General features: G+C 35.5%; 2 protein-coding genes and 3 long non-coding RNA genes across 5 annotated transcripts; 4 read left to right on the top strand and 1 right to left on the bottom strand.

Moving 5' to 3' along the window:
* Nucleotides 1–47: 47 nt before the first annotated feature.
* LOC116170525 (chromobox protein homolog 5-like) lies at nucleotides 48–3,266 on the top strand. The gene is made up of 3 exons (XM_031486992.1): nucleotides 48–193; nucleotides 326–653; nucleotides 2,270–3,266. Exons 2-3 carry the CDS (start codon nucleotides 327–329, stop codon nucleotides 3,011–3,013), a joined length of 1,071 nt encoding a protein of 356 aa, XP_031342852.1. The 5' UTR covers nucleotides 48–193; nucleotide 326; the 3' UTR covers nucleotides 3,014–3,266.
* Nucleotides 3,267–9,398: 6,132 nt separating this feature from the next.
* On the bottom strand, nucleotides 9,399–13,190 carry LOC116170133. Its single transcript, XR_004145174.1, has 3 exons — nucleotides 13,049–13,190; nucleotides 9,914–10,050; nucleotides 9,399–9,636 (listed from the first exon to the last, which is right to left on the bottom strand). It is a non-coding gene; the product is annotated as an uncharacterized LOC116170133 (long non-coding RNA).
* A 2,076-nt stretch (nucleotides 13,191–15,266) lies between these two features.
* Nucleotides 15,267–16,291, top strand: LOC116172136. Its single transcript, XM_031489282.1, has 3 exons — nucleotides 15,267–15,777; nucleotides 15,821–15,920; nucleotides 15,968–16,291. Exons 1-3 carry the CDS (start codon nucleotides 15,392–15,394, stop codon nucleotides 16,196–16,198), a joined length of 717 nt encoding a protein of 238 aa, XP_031345142.1. The 5' UTR covers nucleotides 15,267–15,391; the 3' UTR covers nucleotides 16,199–16,291.
* A 557-nt stretch (nucleotides 16,292–16,848) lies between these two features.
* On the top strand, nucleotides 16,849–17,347 carry LOC116171887. The gene is made up of 2 exons (XR_004145556.1): nucleotides 16,849–16,944; nucleotides 16,998–17,347. It is a non-coding gene; the product is annotated as an uncharacterized LOC116171887 (long non-coding RNA).
* A 1,370-nt stretch (nucleotides 17,348–18,717) lies between these two features.
* Nucleotides 18,718–19,198, top strand: LOC116171886. Its single transcript, XR_004145555.1, has 2 exons — nucleotides 18,718–18,845; nucleotides 18,897–19,198. It is a non-coding gene; the product is annotated as an uncharacterized LOC116171886 (long non-coding RNA).
* The last annotated feature ends 2,000 nt before the right edge of the window (nucleotides 19,199–21,198 follow it).

Below are 21,198 nucleotides of genomic sequence, written 5' to 3'. Positions count from 1 at the left end.
GGGACGCCACTGACTTGACCTTTTAAAACCATTGAACCCAACGCCACCGCTTACCGCCATTTGTTAGGGATTTTCGTTTAAAAATGCGGTATTAATTACGTTGGTAATAAAATCTTCGCCATTACGCGTACCTGTATTTAGCCGTTTAGCGGTCTTTTGTGTTTGCTTCTCAAGTTTTACGAAAAGTATTGAGGTAAGCCTTTAAAACTACTGCTCATTTATTAAACATCGCGCGTAGCTACCGTTTTACCGTTGCATTCAACGCAAACCGTTAGCACGGTGAGGGAAGCATCGAACAAACTTGACTCCCTAACGTTTTTTTCAGTATGGGTAAAAACAAAAAGGCGGACAAAAGCAGCGACTCCGAGGAGGAGTACTCGGTCGAGAAGATTATCGATAAAAGGATAGTAAACGGTAAAGTCGAATATTTCCTCAAATGGAAGAATTACTCGGAGACCGACAACACCTGGGAGCCGGAGGATAATCTCGACTGTCCCGATCTAATCGAAGCCTTCGAAAAGACAAGGCGCGAGAAGAAGAAAGCTAGCAAGGATAAAGACAAAAAGCGGCGCAATTCCACTTCCTCAGTCGCATCTGATGCTTCCGATACAAAGAGTGATAAGAAGAAGGAGAAGGACAAGGAAAAGGAGAAGGTATAAAACAATTTATTGCACTGTTTCTTGTTCCCCTTTTAAAAAGTATTAATTTCTTAACCAGTAATAAAAGACAGAAGGTTTATCTGCGTTTGAAAAGTGATGAGCGGTCCCCCTCTATTAATTTGGTTAATATACTACTATGCGATCAAAAATGAGTTGCTGTCGAGTCGCCTTTCAAATTTTTGTTTACATGGAAAATCATATTTAATTTGAACTTCCAAAGGCGACTCGACAGCAACTCATTTTTGATCGCTCATTATTCTTTCATGTACTACTGCTGCGTGTGTCTTTTTCTTCAAGTTTTTTCCGTTTTTTTTCTCATTGCTTAAAGTATTGTACTATGCGATCAAAAGTGAATTGCTGTCGAGTTACCTTTGGAATTTTTGTTTACATGGGAAATCGTACTTAACTTGAACTTACAAAGGCGACTCGACAGCAACTCATTTTTGATCGCCCCTTATTGATCGCTGAATTTAAATTACATATAACTCGCCAGGAAAGATTGCCGTTCACAGAACACTTGATCCCGATCTACAATCCCTGTTTTTCGTAATATGCTCGCGACTTCCGGGATAGTATCGTGTCAATGTTGAACGAAAAGACTTTTTGTTCAACATTAGCACGATCCTATTCCAGAAGTCGCTCGCATCTTAATAAAAACAAAGATTGTAAATCGACACAAGGTGTGCTGTGACCGGCAATCTTTCCTGGCGAGAGTTATATATTCAAATGGCCCTTTGCTAGATAATATTCAAATATGATAGAATTTCAGGAGTTCTAGTCTACTAGGATCAAATTTTGTCTAATTTAACCCCTCCTCACTATTTTAATTGTTTTACTGATGTAGTGATAGCCATGTCAAAACTAGTGGGTTTTCCGAATAATAATTATTTTAACTTATGTATAGTAATTTAGCATAAGATTATCTTAATTTGCACTTGTTTCTCGATATGCAAAACTATTTTTCTAAAGTCAATGAGTATTACTAAATAAATTAGTCTTTATCGATGGGAGTATGACATTGACATTGATTCTATTATAAAATGGGTGCAATATTTGTTGTAGGAAAGAAAACTGTTGTCTTAGGACAGTATTCTGCATTGTAGTACTATATCATTTTCCTAGAGGGCGATGTGTCATTCCCACTTGTATTGTGATTATTGACTAAATTCTAATTTATTTACATTCCTCAAATTATGTGCAACTGAAGGTTAACCTATTATGTGAATACATTTGTTCCTATGAAGATAATTTAACTGTTAGTTTAACTGAAATATGAAAAACCAACCCTTGGTAACCTGAATTGTTAGTTACTATAATCTATTCTCCTACTTATATATATATTACATTCTGTTGGTGGGAAAAAGGTTGGCAACTTTTTTCATTTAGGAATGTATTTTGGCGGACAGTTGTTTTTTTTCTTTATTTTTGAAATATGCATGACCTACTAGATATCGTGCACACACCATTTTTTGGACATTTCTTTTGATGTCTATGGTAAGTTTAGTTGTTTTCATGCAGTGTTACCCCAAACCGAGTAGTATACCTTGAAATCTGGGAGAACATTACTTTGGTTTTCTTTGTCCCTCAAGTTAAAAATTTTTTCCTTTCAGAAAAGCGAAAGAAAATCTCGTCGCGTGTCCACTGACTCTGAGAAGTCTAATGTATCAGAAGCAAAGAAGAAAGAGTCCAAGAAACGTACCCGTTCCTCGTCCTCAGAAAAATCAGACAGCGAAGTAAAAAAATCTAAAAAGAAAGATGATAAGTCTGCAAAGAAAGTTAAACGTACGGAATCATCTGATTCCGCCAAGTCACACTCAGACACAGAGGCCAAGTCCAAATCTGATAAAAAGAAAGATGATAAGAAAGGCTCAGAATCCGACAACGAAGGGGAGAAAGAGAAGAGGAAGAGCAAGCCAGATAAGAAAAAACGCGCGGCGTCTGAGAGTTCAGATTCCGATGTCAAGGAGGTCTCCCCCAAGAAAAAAGAAAAGTCAAAGTCAGATTCGAAATCGAAGCGAAAACGTGCAGTTTCTGAAAGTTCAGATAAGTCCGACGATAGCGAGAAACCTAAGCGCAAAAGTGACAAGGGTAAAAGTGACACTAAGACCGATAAAAAATCGAAATCCAAGAGTTCCAAATCCGATTCCAAAACTGGATTTGATCGGGGGTTGGAGGCAGAAAAAATTATTGGCGCATCCGATACGACCGGTGAGCTAATGTTCTTAATGAAGTGGAAGGGTACAGATGATGCTGACTTGGTTGCTGCTAAGAAGGCCAATGTATTATGTCCCCAAGTAGTCATACAGTTTTACGAAGAAAGACTTGCCTGGCATTCTCCTGACGAACACAATTAGTCTTGTTTTAAGTTGGATAGTTGCGTCTTTTTAATCGTTGAGTTGCTTTGCAGTCTCATTTTACCTTTAAGAGGAAAGAAATTCATTTCTTCTATACTTTCACTTTCTTCTGACAGATGTTATTTTTCGTATTCATTTAAGACTACATTAAAAAGTTATGTGTAATGTATTCAACGTCAGATCGTACTGTATGTCACTGTTCTCAGCAGTAAGTGTAACTTTAAGAGTTAAATAATATAGTTTCTTTTGTAAATTTATTTTTAATTATACCTACTAGATATACTGGAACTGGAAAAAATTGTCTCAGATCGACCCAGAAAAAAAATTTTCTTATAGAATGTGGCCTGTAGAATCCATAATTTCAAACAGTTCCAAGATTGGGCTACTAGTTCAAAAGTTACAGCCCTTTGAATTTTTTTTTGAAATTGGTTTCTAGTCTATAACTTTTGATTGAGAAGTCTGATCGAAAAAGTACGATTTGTTTTGGATTCTACGCACCAAAATTAATAAGAAAAAGTGTTTCCCGAGAAATTTTGGTGCAGTCGATTTTTGGTAAAAAAGGAAGGTTATACATTGCCTTTTTTTGAGCCCCGAAAAAAAATTGTCTCAGATCGACCCGGAAAAAAATTTTTTTGAATAATTAGTTTAAATACAATTGGTACAAGTGCGCCATCTCCTTGGTAAGGTGTTTCAGGTTCATTTTTTAAGAAAATATCTAAAAATCGGACTAAGTAATTGAAACTCAAGTAAAGTAAAGGGCTTCAATTATAATTAAATTGTGAATTGAATTCTTTAATACCGTTAGGTATCAATTGGGGCTTGTACCACATTTTTAAATCAAGAACTAAAGCGCTTCAGAATGACATTTTTTAAACGTCGATCAATTTTATACGGGCACACACCGAATCATACCATAAATAAGTTTAAGTACCTACACGGGACGTACACTTAGTTCCTATGAACTACAATATTGAATCGAGGATCAACTAGGATTACTAGATTGCCCATTCAAAGATTTTCCAATTGAAGGAAATGTTTACAAATTTACGCTGTATAAATACTACATGAGGAAAAAGGATGTCAATTAATGCTTGCACAACTCGTACAGCGAACAAAAATAGAAAGCTATTAACAAACGGATATTACTACTACTCCTAATGTTCGATTTACTCTTGGTGTGACAACACAGACAATCATCATCTTCACTTTGTTGTGACCAAATGTTATTATGTCCACCTATAAGTCACAATTGACTTTCCTATCCATATATGATATCTGAAAACTTCCTTAAAGTTTTAGAGAGGACGCAACTACCTACTTATTTGTACACAATTTTAGTTGCTCTGAATCATTAGAGAGTTTCTAGCTTTGACTTGTAGAATGTGTGCTTGCCTTTTTGAGTCTTCTGTTAGTCACACATTTACCTTCTATTGCAAATCCAAATGTAACCCAGAATGAGTATTTGCGCCTTAGCCTAAGCTCTCTACAGTTTCTAACGTGATCAATAATTATAATGTCATTACTCATTTTATATAAGTATATTGCTAATTATTGCGCTACTATATGCCTGAGAAAATTCTTTTAACGATTTTTCCCACTTAATTTCCTCTTCATATTAATTTACCTCCAATTGTATACATGCCCTTATATACATTCCATCAGAGCTGGGCAGAATACTTTCAAAAAGTATTTGAATACTAAATAGTAAATACTTTACACAAATCAAAGGTATTTGAATACTAAATACTTTTACGTCCAGCACAAGCGAATCCTAGATACATATACATTGAAAAGTATGCAAATACTTAAAAAAATAAGTATTCGAATACTTTCAAAAGTATTCTAATACTATCAAAGGTATTCGGATACTATAAAAAGTACCATTTCGAATACTTTGAAAAGTATTCAAATACTTGTCACTCAAATACATTAAAAATTTAAAATAGTATACTACATAAAAAATCAAGTTATACCTTGTATGGGGTTAGCTTTTTTTCTATTTCTATTGTTATATACAAATTTAAGGGGAGTAAAAGCGTATTATTATTATTATTATATAGGAGGTACCTACCAGGACCTTTCTTATACCAGTTATATCCTTAAGAATACGTGTACCAGTTTTCAAAGCGAGTACGTCGTGCACATGATACGTACGCCTTTCTGAAATTAATCCTAGCGATTTTGGAACAGATCCATTTTTGACCATCCGTTTGTCCGTGTGCATGATAACTTGTTTAGAAACGTGCGATCGCTTTGAAAATTGGTACACATGGTCTTAAGGATATAAGAAAGGTCCCTATTGTTTTTAAGTTACGTAGACTATCGAGTTCGGTATTCAGATGTATCGGATTTTTATATTTGATTTTGTGACAATGGAAACTTTCCCTAAACATTTCTAAATCGTTCTCAAATATTTGAATAACTTAAAGGTACTGCCTTTTTTTGAGCCCCGAAAAAAAAATTGTCTCAGATCGACCCGGAAAAAAATTTTTCGTATAGAATGTGGCCTGTAGAATCCATAATTACAAACAGTTCCAAGATTGGGCTACTAGTTCAAAAGTTACAGCCCTTTGAATTTTCTTTCGAAATTGGTTTCTAGTCTATAACTTTTGATTGAGAAGTCTGATCGAAAAAGTACGAATTGATTTGGATTCTACGCACCAAAATTAATAAGAAAAAAGTGTTTTCCCGAGAAATGTTGGTGCAGTCGATTTTTGGTAAAAAAGGACTGCCTTTTTTTGAGCCCTCAAAAAAAATTGTCTCAGATCGACCCGGAAAAAAATTTTTCTTATAGAATGTGGCCTGTAGAATCCATAATTTCAAACAGTTCCAAGATTGGGCTACTAGTTCAAAAGTACGAATTGTTTTGGATTCTACGCACCAAAATTAATAAGAAAAAGTGTTTTCCCAAGAAATGTTTGGCCAGTAGCATCTTTTGTTGCAGTGTAGGTAATGAATTACTAAATGCAAAGTCATATAAGCAGGAATCAAGACTAATATCGCTATTAGTGCATTTTGATGCTTAAGAAAGGACTAAAATCAAACAAAATATGTCTGGATATGGTGAACAAGTATTATGGATTTTCAAAATCATTTCAATCCACAGTGGAATCGTTTCCTCGGTGGATACCTATAATTCTCCAACAAGAAAAGCATGTATTGTTGGGGGAGATACGAATATGGGATTCGAAAGAGATATTTACAACAAAAAAACAGATTTTTAGGACCTTTAATCCCGCGTGAAACTCACAGCGGCATATACCTAGATCGATGGGGTACGTAGTATTTAGAATCTACCAAGCAAAAATGCTGCTTCCCCCTAATTTTCTAAAGTTCACAGCACGATGGCAATGAAATCTTTGCACTTTTACGGGATTCCTACGAGCTTGGCAACTGAAAAAGAGCTAATAGTCCAGTCAACCTGTGTTTTTAGTGGGAAAAAAATAGTATAAAGCTAATTTTTTCACCATCGACTACTACCATTTAGACAAGTGTTTAGCCAAAAGTCCCCACCCCTACCCCCCTTGCTTCCCTCCCTGTGCCCCCCTAAACATGAAAAGTGTAAGGGTTTCTTAAATCGCGTCTCTCTCGATTACTAAACGACATATCGGATTGCAATTTGTTTTATTCTCTTTGCTATAACATTGTCTACAAATAAGTTTCAGTTGACTTTCGTCGTAACTTTTACCGTTTGTTGGTAATGACTATAAAAAGGTAAAAAGTGGTATATTTTTCGGCACGTAATTTTACTTTTTGTCGCAGAAATTTTCACGCCGACATTTTATCAAAAAATGTTTCCTACAAAAGTTGTAGCTCCCATTATTACCTTTAAAATGATATGAAATAGTACTTACTTTGTTGAAGAGCCTGCGAGATTCAGCCGGTGTAATGCAGAATGCGTACCCAGTCGTGGCGGGCTTCGTCGAGGTGGGCCCGGCGGCGCGGCGTTGCAATGCTAATATTGTTGTATAGTGAGTGTTTTTTTTTAACTTTAAGGTACACTATTGCATTTTCTCTAAACAAAACCTAAATTCCACTCTTTTTAAATTTGTGTCAAATATTAATAAGTCCTTGTATAAGTACAGCTAAAAAACGTATTTTAAATAGTTTTTTGTTTGAAAATGCATGTAATATTTCGTTTATGTTGAAGAAAATAATTGCGGTATCTTAATTTTTTTTATTAAAAAATAAATTGATGTTGACCATTTCCGATTTGTTCTCGTTGATTTTGCCTTTGCCGAATAAAGAAGACGTGGTATCACATTATGTGATAGCATAAAAAAATAATATCACATCCTTCATATCACCAATCTCTTCACGGGTCTTGCCGATGTCATAGGTTGATGGTATGCCAGAGGGTTTGTGGAAGAAGAGTTGTACATTTTGGCACTGTGATAGCCCTAAGAATAGAACGAAAAGATCGGAATCGTGTCCGACAACAACTGTAGGCCTCACACTTTGAATCTGGGAGTCGGGAGACACTATTGCTCTTCCAAAATCAACGCATACAAGTTGCTAAGTTCATCAAATGACAGTTTTATGAAAAACAGGCAGACAAAAATATTCTCAAAGAGGTAGGAGAGGTTTTTTTCTTGAAAAAAATATGGATGCACAAGGTCTGCATGTCTGATATTCAATGTAACTTAAAGCTGTTGCAAAAATGTCATTAAAATCCAAATTTAACATCGCATCCCTCCCTCCAACATCTGGTGCTGCTGAACAACACGCTTATCGTCTATCGAGCATACTATCAGATTCAAAACTGGATCCTGCAACTGCAAAAAGGCTTGCAAAAGTAATGGCAGCTGCTTTAAAGCATCACTTGTTGCACAGAAATGTGTGGGAGCTGTGGCGGATCATGCAGTAATGTAACTTTGGTTGAAGTCAAGGAAAATGAAGAACTTGTCCTGGAAGTTTAGGAAATCGGAAATGGTCAACATCAATTTATTTTTTAATGTGAATAATCTGAAAATATTTTTTACTTCAAATTAAGATACCGCAATTAGTTTGTTCTAAAATAACATAAAAAAAATATTACATGCATTTTTAAACAATAGTTATTTACATAAAAGTCAGGTAAATGATACATTACTGTCGAGTACTTTAATTTCCGAGTCAGGTAATGTCATTTTACTGACGAGGTTTGTATGAAATTTTACCCGAAATCGTATTTTAATATCAAATTTCAATTATTGTATAGAACTTTTGATTAATGTCAGTCTCAGTGATGACAGGAGTCTTTATAGACATTTGGAAATGTCACAAATGCGGCCGGTAATTGGTAAAGTGACGGTGCGGCCGGTAATAAGTGACAGGTGCGGCCAGTAAAGTGACAAACGGCAGGAAACGTAGTCTGCTCTGCCTCTGTCATGGAAACTAAAATTTCCTGACAGAAAGTAAGCATGAAAATGAAGGTTTCAGGACGATTTTGGGTAATAGAAAACTATTTAAAATACGATTTTTAGCTGCATACAAGGACTTATTAAAATTTGACACAAATTGAAAAAGGGTGGAATTTAGGTTTTGTTTAGGGAAAATGCAATAGTGTACCTTAAAGTTAAAAAAAAAACACTCACTATACAACAATATTAGCATTGTAACGCCGCGCCGCCGGGCCCACCTCGACGAAGCCCGCCACGACTGGGTACGCATTCTGCATTACACCGGCTGAATCTCGGCGGCTCTTCAACAAAGTACGTCCTATGTCATATCATTTTAAAGGTAATAATGGGAGCTACAACTTTTGTAGGCAACATTTTTTGATAAAATGTCGGCGTGAAAATTTCTGCGACAAAAAGTAAAATTACGTGCCGAAAAATATACCACTTTTTACCTTTTCATAGTCATTACCAACAAACGGTAAAAGTTACGACGAAAGTCAATTGAAACTTATTTGTAGACAATGTTATAGCAAAGAGAATAAAACAAATTGCAATCCGATATGTCGTTTAGTAATCGAGAGAGACGCGATTTAAGAAACCCTTACACTTTTCATGTTTAGGGGGGCACAGGGAGGGAAGCAAGGGGGGTAGGGGTGGGGACTTTTGGCTAAACACTTGTCTAAATGGTAGTAGTCGATGGGGAAAAAATTAGCTTTATACTATTTTTTTCCTTCGACGGGTGTTTTACGACACAGGTTGACTGGACTATAACTAAAATGTAAGACTTTCGAAGTAGAATATAACAGCGCATATAGCCTTACCGACTTTCCAAACCGCGGACTATAGAAACATCTAGAGCAGGTTTGCCAGTGGCTCTGCAATCAGGGAAATTAAGAATAGGTAAAATATGGAATTGAGTTAGGTGTCAAACACATTTAATTTCACCTTGAAAGAGCTTTTAGGCCGGGAAAGACCAATAAATAAAATTTAAAGTGTGTGCCCAATATTTAGAAAAATTAACGATTTATTGATCCACTTAACAATCTCCTTAAAAATTAAATAAAAACATTCTAGGGTAGTGTCTTATTTTTTTTATAAAAATACAAATGCACATGTACACATCATGTTAGGCAAGTTGTTTATGAATCATGATGATCGATGACGGGGGACTTTTGCAGCAACTAATGTTTTAACGTATGTATATTGTCTTTCTTGCATCCATTTTTCTAACTCGTCTTTGATCTGCAAAAAAAACAACCGAATTAAAAATAGTGTTCTATTTTAAACACAGTTTACACAATTATTTAAAACGATGCTTGCAGTATAATTCTAAAATTAGTTTTGCAATATTACGCGTACAGTCAGGTAGAATTAATATTAATAGCGCGCGTTACATCATTTGCACAAATGATGTTTTACCAATGAGGTTTACGGTAGGAATATTGTTAATGTGCCCTAAAACTTATGCCAGGCATTTTTCTTGCTGCCAGAAAGCTAATTTGATGTTTCTAATACTTACGTTGATCGTTTACATGCTTAGAACAGGCCGGTGTAAAGCATCCAGAGGGCAAATAGCAGAGCCACCAAAATTAAATATGTCGTAATTAGGTTTTTCGTCTCTCCCGCTTGTGGCATTTTGTTCTATTTGTGAGTATCCTGCAAAAGAAACGCGTGCATTAAATAGTAAAAGGAAAAGGATACGAAGAACCCTTGGTTAAGTGACGTTCTAAAAATATTAATTAAAATTTCGTTATAAAGATTTTTAATTTATTATCAATTTTGGCGCCAATTTTTTGGTTTAAAAATATCCTAATGATCTGTCACGTTATATGTAGGTGGGAAATACCTAAGATATTTGTTACTACATTACAAATAAAATGTTCTGCGAATAATGATTTGCAGATCAAAAACAAATCCGAGAAGATTTAGTTTACGCTGTAGTTTGTTTAGTTTAAACAGCCAAATTTTCAAATGTTTTACAATAGGACGAGAGTGAGGTTCTTTCCAAAATTTTTTCGCATATATGGTGATTACATGTAAGGTGTTTTTTAAGGGTTGGTAATAAACGCATAGCATTTAAGTCGACACGAACTGGAAGAGTTTAATATTGGATGGAAACCAATGGTAAAATGTGACATTGGTCGAGGGAGTGAAGTTGTATATATGGTTCTCACCCAATTCTTTAGACAGGATTAGCATTTTCAATTGTTAATCGTAGAGGCCTGGGGGCTAGTGGATTAGAGAGACGATTCAATGGAGAGTTTAATGGGTCGAAGATAAAACCTTCTTGGATTTCGGATAAAGTGCACGGCTAACTAGATAGGTACAATAATTGAAGACATTGTCTATTAGAAACATTAAGATGATTTTTATTGATTTCTGTGAATATACAATTGGCTAAATCAGGATGTGAGAGATATAAGAAAGTAGTATTTGTGTTGCTTGCAGAAACTTATAAAGTAGCTAGTATATCACAAAAAGGAAAATCCTGCTTTGAGTGTCTTTCTTTTACGCCCTTATAGCATTTTTTGTGATCTTTTGGTGTAACAGGGAAGAAGATTTCTCACAGTTACAAAAGGGCGAATCGCGTATTACCAAAGAGTCAGACAGACAAATCTAGTAAAACCCAATACTTTTCGCTATATGTAGGTACCGTATGTCCTATTTTGATAGGCTATTTCATTTTTGCCCCCCCCCCCAAGCCAATAATAGGCCTCTTTACCATGGTATATATACTATTTTTTCACGACTAGTACTTGAAGCTAGACTTCACGTCTTCTAAATTAACATATTATACTGTTAAGAAAGTGTACCTACGGTTGGACAGAATTTTTTGTTTATTAGTTTAACATGCCAATCAAGTGCGTGGAAGTAAAAGTCAAGCAGGCCGTATTTTGTTTGTTCTGTCGTTGAGATTTCTCTGGAAATGACGGATGGTGGCAATTATTCATTTTAGAGAAATTGTATAAACGTTTTTGAGCGAAATTTCGGATTGTGATTTCTAAATATGACAGGGTGACGGTTCTTTATTATTGATTACTAGTTAATAATGACCGCATTATTAATGGCAGAGCAAAGCGATGCAAGCTTTATATAGGAGTCTAGGGTGCGTCTGTCCGTCTGTCCGTGAAGCCAGGGGCGGTTTTATACATCCACTCAGGGGGGGGGGCGAAAATAAAAAAACTACAGAATTGCAGATGCAGAGGTGCGCGGGAATTTTTTTTGAGTAGCTTTGACCCAATTTCAGCTGTATTTTTTTGTTAAACTATCTATTGCCGCATTAATTTCCGAATACTGACAAAGACAGAAAAAATACGAGAGGCGATAATGATAGTGCTAAAGTACAGTCGTGAGTCGCAGTCTGGACAATACACGATTCCGCCCCCGCCGGCATTATTTTGTACCTATTTTATTCAATTTTACTTTTCCGTCAGGTGGTTTGTGGTTAGGTCTATTTAATTCGATTATTATGTGAACCTAATGTAATAAAAAAACAATTGAGCAGTATGTTTAGGGGGGGCGATCGCCCCTGTCGCCCCCCCAAAAACCGCCCCTGCCGTGAACACGATAACGGTCAAACGCTTGGACAGTTGACCTATATGCATGACAAGTTATAAGCCTATTGAAAATGAATCAAATCCAATGACTAACACAATTCAACTGATCAAAAATTAAAGCAGTTTAAGAAAGTGATGGGACATCCATTATCCCTGTGATTGTACCAAACTCTCCCTTCAGCTGGCCATCGGCGCAATGCAAGCATTATAAATATGTTACGCAGCTCAGAAATGTTATGAAGTGGAATTAATACCTGATAATCAATGTCTGTATTTTGCATAGCCTCAGCTGCACACAGGTGCATTTAAATGGATTTTGGCAGATTACCAAACGTCCATCGGTAGAGATTAAAATGAGTAATGGGAGTTTGTAGGAGAAAAATACATGAATTATTAGGTTGAAAAACCAAATTAATGATAAGGTGGAAGTTGGAATCGCTACAAATCAACCTTCACAGCGAGACAAAACGATGTGATTAATATCCAAATCGGAAAATTTTTTTCTTGAAAAAGATATTGCACTCCCACAGCTAAGCGCAGCTAGCAACGACAAATTTGTCAATTTTCCAAAAATTGTTTACGAATTGTATCACTTTGCCAACTCACATGGTAGCAGAACCATTTGGTCCTAAGCGTTTTTGACCGATTACGGTCTCGTACGGATCCAATTTTAAGTTTCTGCGTTTGGGGCTATAAATAGGTATAACAAAATAATTATGTTTCAATACGATGCCTTCAAATTAGACAAGTTTACTGCATTGATTTGAACCATTGCCAAAAAAAATTAAATAGGTACGTGCCGTTACGCGTCTTGGAACCAGTAACTCGAATGTACGGAAAATAAAAAAGCATCGACATTTTGCTATTATTAAAAAAACAGATTCGTCCACAAAAATACGCGAACGACCTTCACCCACATAAACGCACGTCTCTTCCAGATTTTAATTGGGTTGTATTTATCTACATTAACGAAGCGGCAATTTGCCAGTCCCCAGTGCATTCAAACGGTAATTATCCCTTAGAAAAAAAGTCACAATTGCAAAGTGTCGTTATCTTAACGTACAATAAGAATTAAGCCAATTACAAAATATACTTACAAGATTGGAAGAAGCGTTTGGTTCAACAGTTAAAGGCACCTTACGGGCGTCGTGGCGCTTTAACACTGCAAAAGCTCGTTCTGGATTGATGACGATCATGTTGTAGGAGGAGTTTTAAACTTTTGAGTTTTCTAAATTTACGATTTTCGTTTATTTGCACTACATGTCTCGAAAGAGCAAGTGTATGAGAGAAGGACGGGGTAAATTTTGTAAATTTTTTCTTACTCAAGCACATCTTAAAATAGATTCAAGGAATCTGAACAACTTCAAAAACAATTTACGTTTCCATACGCTGTATTATGATTTTTATTATATTGATCAAGTGGTGTTCGAATATTATGGTATAGTAGGTATATGGAAATAATTCACTCAGTAATCTCCAATTTTTGGCAGCTTCCCAAAGAAAGTTGCTTTGATACACTCTGCTACATTTTGTGTAGTTTGTTATTTCCTATGAATTTCATTGGTAATTTACAATTGCAACAAATAGAGAGAACGGTTGTTCCAAATGTCCAAAGGACATGAACATTCTTAATAGAACTGTGAATGCGATACGAATATCTTACTATGAAATTTGCCAAACCAATGCTCGGTTGTGAAAGGTTAATGTTCTTCCCATAGAATAATACTCCTAGTGACTGTGTGCAAGTACCACACTGACGACAGACACCCACAAGTTCTCTTTATGTGATCGATGACTCAAAACCAAAAATTCCCCGCACTTGGAATTTAAAAAGAGCTGTGACAACTGTGTTCGATAGTGACAAAATTATTTGTTTAGAGTGTAGCAGTTTCCAGAATCTGAACTACGCTACAATGAATTGGTTAAAATTGACATTTACAATGATACCTTTAAAAACGTAACCTATGAGCCTTTCAGGTGGATTTGGAGTAATAATTAGAAACACTACATGTTTTGGGATGACGAATTTAAATTTTGATATCGAGGATTCTGTGAGGTGGGCGCTACTTTTTTTACTCTAATTCTTACTTTCCTCTACTGCTCTCTATCACCAAGTTTAGATCGTCCAAATTTTGTTTTTCCTCACCACTTTTCCGTCTTATTCATTAGGCCTGTAAGCAGCTATAATTGTATTGGTCTCTCCCGTGTCGTTCTTCATCTCAATTATCAACATTTTTTTCGTTATATGCGCTTCCCATTTCCTTACGTACCGTATCAACTACTTTTTTAAAAATAATAGGTACATTCTATTATGTTGACTCCTAGCGATGAGTCTTGTGCCATTGCAAAGTCCTCGTTTTTAATTATAAGTTGCTGCTGATGAACCATAAGGCGCCATTTACCTACTACTTGTCACGTTGACACACCGTGTTTTTCAGCTCCTGTGCTTAAAGAAAAATTTAAATATTGTTAGCAGTTAATTTGGCAGCCTATTATTTTTAAAGAACTAGGTGAATGGTCTATCGCGTGTTTATTTCATGAATCATTTAACTGCTCTGTGCCGTAATGTCAAAAACTAAAGTAAGTTTTCTATGATCGCTCTTAATTGACTTAATTTTTTGGCATAGGTAACGAAGAGGGCACCTCATTAATAGGTAACCGTTTCAAAAGTAGCGTGAACGTTTATTATATTGGCAGTTGACATATATAAACTGGCTGCTTGCCAAAGTTTTAGGAAAGAATGAAAAGTGTGCGATTTCACGGGGGCCGTGAATAAGTATGACATTAAACGAAAAAAAAGCATTTGTTACCATGTAAATTATATGACTAAAAAAGTCATCAGTTTTTTGTAATAATCTCACCAAAATATTCATCCAAAAAATTCCAGCCTAAGCTAAAGAGGTTACTGAACCCCTTATTTAGTGACAGAAAATTTCACGAACGTCCCTGAAATGATGACATTCAACTACAAAGGGAAGATAAGATATGATAGTCATAAACGCATGTCGTACTTATGATCCTAATTATCAATATTCGACCTTTAATTAATTAACGCATTTAATTGATGCGATTCGTAAGAGGAATAGCGAGAGGAATGGTCCTCAAGTATATAATGAGTTCATATATTTCCATCCCCCTTACTTAAGTCGTAGAGTACAAGAGAAATGGGCAAGATCAATTAGGAAATGTGTGGGTATCTACAGATACGATAATCGCCTGTTGTTTATTTACACTATGTCTGGACAAACATTAAGGTTTCACGGGACCTGCCAATAATTCAGTTTGGTACTTCCCCCCTTACCCAATGACAAATTGATAAGCCAAAGTGATTCATCCCCAAATTGTGCAAAACAAAACTATCATCTTTTGTCTACCTTTTGATATATAAGGAAAGTTTGCTAGATCCAAAAGCAGTAATAATAACCTACGATCGCGTCAAAATGAAATTGTTTGTGATCTTTACTTGCTTTGTGATTGCAGCTGCAGCACTGGAAGATGATTACCTATCCTTTGCCGGTGATTTTTTGGAGGAACGTGCGTCTGTAGAACTCGGAACTTTGAAAGATATTCTTGACAATTACGCGGAGAAATTTGTGTTACGCGATCCATTAAAAGTAGCTAATCAATCCATAAGGATAAATGGGCATTATTTTAACTTCACCGAGGCTCACATAAAAGGCCTTTCAAATGTGAGAACTTCCAAATTCCTTAGCGCCAATCGTTTTGTTACCGTACTGAAATATCAGTTTACTCTGCCTTACGTTTCTGGAGAGATAAAGTCATTCAGCAGCGACCTACCCAATTTCGCATTCAACGGCGACGGAAGGTACAAATAATTTTGTTATTCTTAATCTATATGTTCCTTTCAGTTTCAGTTTTAAAAACTTTCACTGTAGCACAACTGTCGCCATTAAAAAATCTGGCGGTATGCTGCCCAGCAAAGTATCAATGTCGATTGGAAGAGTGAATGTAAATTTTCACATTTTTGTTGATCACCTGTTTATTATATTTTTTAGGTAACAATCGATGGTAATCGCGAATTGAGCAGAAAAGTGAGTCATGACATTTTTGAAATAGTAAACAGTCGCAAAACTCATCAAGAACTTGGTAAAAAACTGGACGCCTTTGTTAAGAAGTTCCTTTCGGAATCGGGGTGGCCTCGTCCCAATGCATTTTTTGAAGCAGTGGCCGCTGTTAATGGAGAAGGAGTTTTGGTTAGTGATGCGGAAGAAATTTTCACTTTTTGAGATAATATGCTGTAGATATTTAAGTCATTCTACTGTACATTAACATTGTCTTAAGTATATACAAAGTTTAATATAATCATTTGATTAATTGTTGGTTGGATGTATCTTGACTTTCAAAGAAATTTGACATTTTAAGTTTTTCGGTGATCTCTCAGTTATTTTTAAACACTTTTCAACATTCCAAATGCGTTTTTAGTCACAACACGGGACAACTTTGCCCCAATTTAACCTACACTGAATCTTTGCAGACCGTTACGGAAATCCCAATGGTGCGCGACGGATTTGAACCACCCTCTGAGGCTGTATTGGTTGCTTAAGCGGCTTAACATAAAATTTGAGACGCAATTTACATAACATACAATCCACACTTAAATTTGATGTAAATTCCGTCTCAAATGGCGAACTGTCGTAACATGTAACAAGTGATACCCTCTTCAAATACTAAACGATTCTGGGATACGTTTACAGTTTTGTTTGGCGCATTTTTACAAATTTAGGGCATTTATGTGTGGCAGATCAGTATTCTATTCGCTAGTTAAACTGCAAATTCAAAGTCTACAAGGTCCTCATTTGGTGCCAGTCAGCCAGTCAGTACAAAAATTCCATTATAAGTTAAATATAAATATCTTTATCTTTATCAATAGGTAAGATAAGAAGCTTTAGGACGGGCTATGAAAGACGAATTATTATTATTCCGAGACCTAAGTTTGTGATTGTCACAGGGCTATAAGCTCGTCAATATGAAGGTAAGAAATCTCTCGTCTTTTAGTAATATGCGAGTTCTTTTTATTGGTTTCAGGGTTGTATAATTTTGCCTGTTTTGGTAATGATAATCTCGTGTGCCTTCCATTTCGCGGATGGTATCATTGCGGGTTGTACCTTTAACTGCAACATTTGGCTCGCGTGTCGAATGAAATATGGAGGGAACCGGGAGGTTTGCGGTCCTCCACCAGCAGATTGTGACTGTTCTTTTGGGGAATTTTAGATTTATTTACATTTATTAGGTTAGCAGCCAAAAGCAATTGCAAATAACAAGCTACATCAAATTAAAATTGCAGTACAATTAACTTAAAATGAAAACAAATTGTTTTTAGGTAGGTAATAATAATGTTTATATTATAGGACTTAATAAAGGTTGATCTAGCCCTTTTTATAGCATTTTTGCAAGTTTATGTAAAAAGGTAGGTTTTAAATTCCCTTTAGCCGGTTGGCGGGATGGTAGGCTGGCTGGCAGCAAATGAGAGCCCGTAGAAGAACGCTTGTAGAAAGAAGAGAAGTGCACGTATACGTAGAATTTTCAGTATTTTTCTATCTTCTTCTACAATTTTGGTTCGATTGTTTTCAAATTCGTGTCGACGGAAAGGTCTTGTATACGCGCACAACTCTTGCGTGAGGGAATTTTGTTTTTTCCTAAAAGTGCGAAATTAACCACCTTTTGCAAGGTGCGCGTCTTCGAGGGGTAGTCGAATCGGCGCTCGTTATCAACAAACTCGAATTACGGTCAAAATTCTACATGTAAATTAGATTTACCTAAACAGTGCGTATAATAAATATAACATCCATCATTGTGCAATAAACAATGATAATATCAGTCTTTCTCTTAGAAATTAATTAGATTTTTCCGCCATTTAGAATCTCCCATTTGTGGAATTTTTTAGTCCAGCTAAGTTGGGAGTGCGGATGCCCTCAACCCAATTTTTTTTTGTGTCGATACCTGTATAAATATCTGTCTGTCCGCTTGTTTGTACACAGTGAAACTACTCTCAGACCACATGTCGACTCTGGATTTTCTCTATGTGTGATAATTATCTCGATAATTACGATACCTCAAACTACAGTAATAGTTTCAATGTCAACGCTTTTAACACCTCCTTTATACAATCGATCTATTTGATCTATTTCTATTTGCAAATTTGTAGACTACGACAAATGAATTATCGCCGAATGCTGGAGAATACCTATTGTAGAAAGGCCTGGGTTTGAATCAAGATTATGGGATTTATAGGGTTTAAGCAATTTAGAGAATATATCCATTGATGTTTATGAAGTAAAATGCCTGATTCTAAATGGTGTTATTGTTTGTTACGTATAAAATGAAAAATCGAGTTCTGGAGCTTTGACCACTACTTGGATTTTGGAAATCGTCTAGTCTTTTGTTAGTGTCTGCTATCGCGAAAGTCAAATATGAACTTGATTTATGGAATTAACAACATCCTGGATAAGAATTGAATTACATTTGCACTTCTGGGCATTTTTTGGATATGAAGCCCTACTTAATAAGATGAAATCGCCAAAGCACCATTGGTCATCTTGGTCAAAAGTTAAATTGCGTCTAAACATTGCTATTAGCGCATAACATATGTGATCATGGGTATAGAAAAAGCGTTCTTCCCTACTTCGTTGAATTCGTTTAGTAAGTCCCCATAACGACATAGTCATACAGTAAATAGGAAGCTTTCAATACTCTTTTATCATAAGCTAATATAAACATCTTATCGCAAAATACGAAACAGGTAATTCCCTGATTTAGGTATCCTTTATAAATAGATAAAGCAATAGATAGTAGGAAGGTATAAAAGAAGAACCATCATTATTCAGAGTCATAAGTTTACATAGTTTGTGATTGTCACAAGTCGTCAATATGAAGGTAAGGATTCTTGTCTTTTAGAAATATAAAGTTCCTTTTTCTTCCTTTTAGGGTTGTATAATATTGCTCGCTTTGGTAGTGCTGATCGCGTGTGCCTTCAATTTCGCGGATGCTCAGATCAGTTGGGGCTGTACCATTTCCTGTGGCATTTGGAATGCGTGTCGAATAAAACAGGCCAGTCACGGAAACCTGGAGAGTTGCGGTCCACAACCAGCAGGTTGTGATTGTACCCATTTTGCATGGGAAGGATAATTACCTTTTGTTTGATAAATTTGTACTTTAAATATTATTATACTTTGATTTACTGTGCTATATATCTTTAATGTGGGTCAATAAATAGAAATTCTAATACAGATGATATTTTATGCTATTTTTAGTTGGTATAGGTAGGAGGAACATTAATAAAGCCCGTTTGAGACGGTCAAAATTCTAATACATGTAAATTACATATACCTAAACAGTACGTCTAATAAATATATCATCTACCATTGTTTAATAAACAAACAAAATGTCTGTTTGTTTGTACACAGTGAAACTACTCTCAAACTACATGTCGACTCTGGATTTTCTTCTTCTTATAATTACTTACCTCGATGATTACGATACCTCTAGTTGTGCAGACTGCAATAAAAATTTTAATTAAGATCCCGTTTTAGTTGAACTAAGAACGTATTATCATTTTTCAATATATTTACGACAATGAATTATCAAATATGAAATTGCATCCATTAATGAATTTGATTTCTGAAATAAAAACACCTTGGAAGTTGAAAAGATTGGATTCTTGAAAATATTTGCCCTTCTGGACATTTTTTGAATATATTGGGGTTTAAACATAACATTGCATGCTAACGCCGACTTCTGAAATACCGAAAGGGTGCGTATTGTCGTGTTATTATCTCGTACAATACTGAATCACCAAATTATGCTATAAAATACATAGCTGGTTATGAGCGCAATTGATTCGGTGATCAAGTAAAAGCATTGAATAAAACACTGTTTTTATTCAATGGTAAAAGTAAAAACTAAAAAGAATGGACCCAAACTGTCTCCCCACAAAGCTAACCGATAAACTGTTTGATCCAAAACGATGTCTAAGTGGTGACTGGTACAAAAAGCAAAACCAAGAAATCGAATTTAACTGCAACTTATTTTAAAATGAACTGTACTTCTTGCAAGCTTAACTTTCCGTTTTTGTAGTTCGAAAAATGCCTCAATATTTACTTATTTATTTAAGTACCTATCAAACGCAATTATAGCAGAACATTTTATTGTTCTTATGCTGAATTGAAAACCCTTCTGACATTTGCGAATTGCTTTTGATTTATAGCGCCATGAAGTTTTTGCATTTACAAATTCAGCCACTGCTTTTTTTGTTGACTGCCGGTTTGAGTGACATCTCGAACGACACATGTAAGAATATCGTTTAACTATACATGTATTCATGAAGTAGGTACTACTTAATCAGTGAAGTCACCTAAAGCTCATCTGCCATCGTAAAAAATTGCTATTTTTGTAATGTGATCATGGGACAGAAAAAGGGCTCCTCGGCTTCTCCCTACTTCTATACACTAGAAAGTTTATTAACCCTTATCATAATTTTAGCGGAAAATACGAAAAAAGTAATTCCCTTGTTTTATCCTTTGTGTTATACTTTTATTAGTGCTTAAACCAATACTTAGATAAGTTACTTTAGGAAGGTATAAAAGAAGAGCTATCATTATTCAGTTCAGAGGCATACGTTTACCTAGTTTGTGATTGTCATCATAAGTTTATACCTAAGCGCGTAAGATAAATAAAATTGGTTACCTATATCAAAGAGTAATTATGGGTACTCTTTGATTATATATACATTGTATACAAGTGTAACTTTAAGTTATACAAAATGCAACAGATCAACGTACACAAGCGTTTAACCCTCCCACGCAAATCGTGAACAGTTACAGCGTCTTGGTTGTCGACCACATTTGTTCAGATTTCCCGATCTGATGGCCATTATTCTGCATGCGTTCCAAATTCCGCATTTCAATGTACAACGCAAGCTTATACGACCGGCATCAATACACATAATCGACATTAACAGTACGAAAAATATTAAACAAACCTATAAATCAAACAACATAAGATTTCGCATTTCATAGTAGCAACCCTTACCTTCATAATGATGAAATTAGAAACCTACGTTGAATACAACAGTCTCAAGCTAATGTTTTACTTGATACTGCTTGTTTTATTTGCTCCCTCCCTAGATTATTTATCATTTTCCTTATGGTTAAAAAATTACCAGGTATTGTCTCATTATATAGGTACCTACGAGATAATGAAAGATATAAATGGAGTGTGTTTTTATATT

Source organism: Photinus pyralis, unplaced genomic scaffold (assembly GCF_008802855.1).
Source record: "Photinus pyralis isolate 1611_PpyrPB1 unplaced genomic scaffold, Ppyr1.3 Ppyr1.4_LG5, whole genome shotgun sequence".
Lineage (NCBI taxonomy): Eukaryota > Metazoa > Arthropoda > Insecta > Coleoptera > Lampyridae > Photinus > Photinus pyralis.
This window is presented reverse-complemented; position numbering and strand designations above follow the sequence as displayed.

Bases quoted from the DNA above. Each gene is read 5' to 3' on its own strand.
- LOC116172136 (XM_031489282.1), top strand. From the start codon at position 15,392: ATGAAATTGTTTGTGATCTTTACTTGCTTTGTGATTGCAGCTGCAGCA. The intron at 15,778-15,820 runs GTACAAATAATT...TGTTCCTTTCAG, and splicing joins GCATTCAACGGCGACGGAAG to TTTCAGTTTTAAAAACTTTC. The intron at 15,921-15,967 runs GTAAATTTTCAC...TATATTTTTTAG, and splicing joins TGTCGATTGGAAGAGTGAAT to GTAACAATCGATGGTAATCG.
- LOC116170525 (XM_031486992.1), top strand. From the start codon at position 327: ATGGGTAAAAACAAAAAGGCGGACAAAAGCAGCGACTCCGAGGAGGAG. The intron at 654-2,269 runs GTATAAAACAAT...TTTTCCTTTCAG, and splicing joins AGGACAAGGAAAAGGAGAAG to AAAAGCGAAAGAAAATCTCG.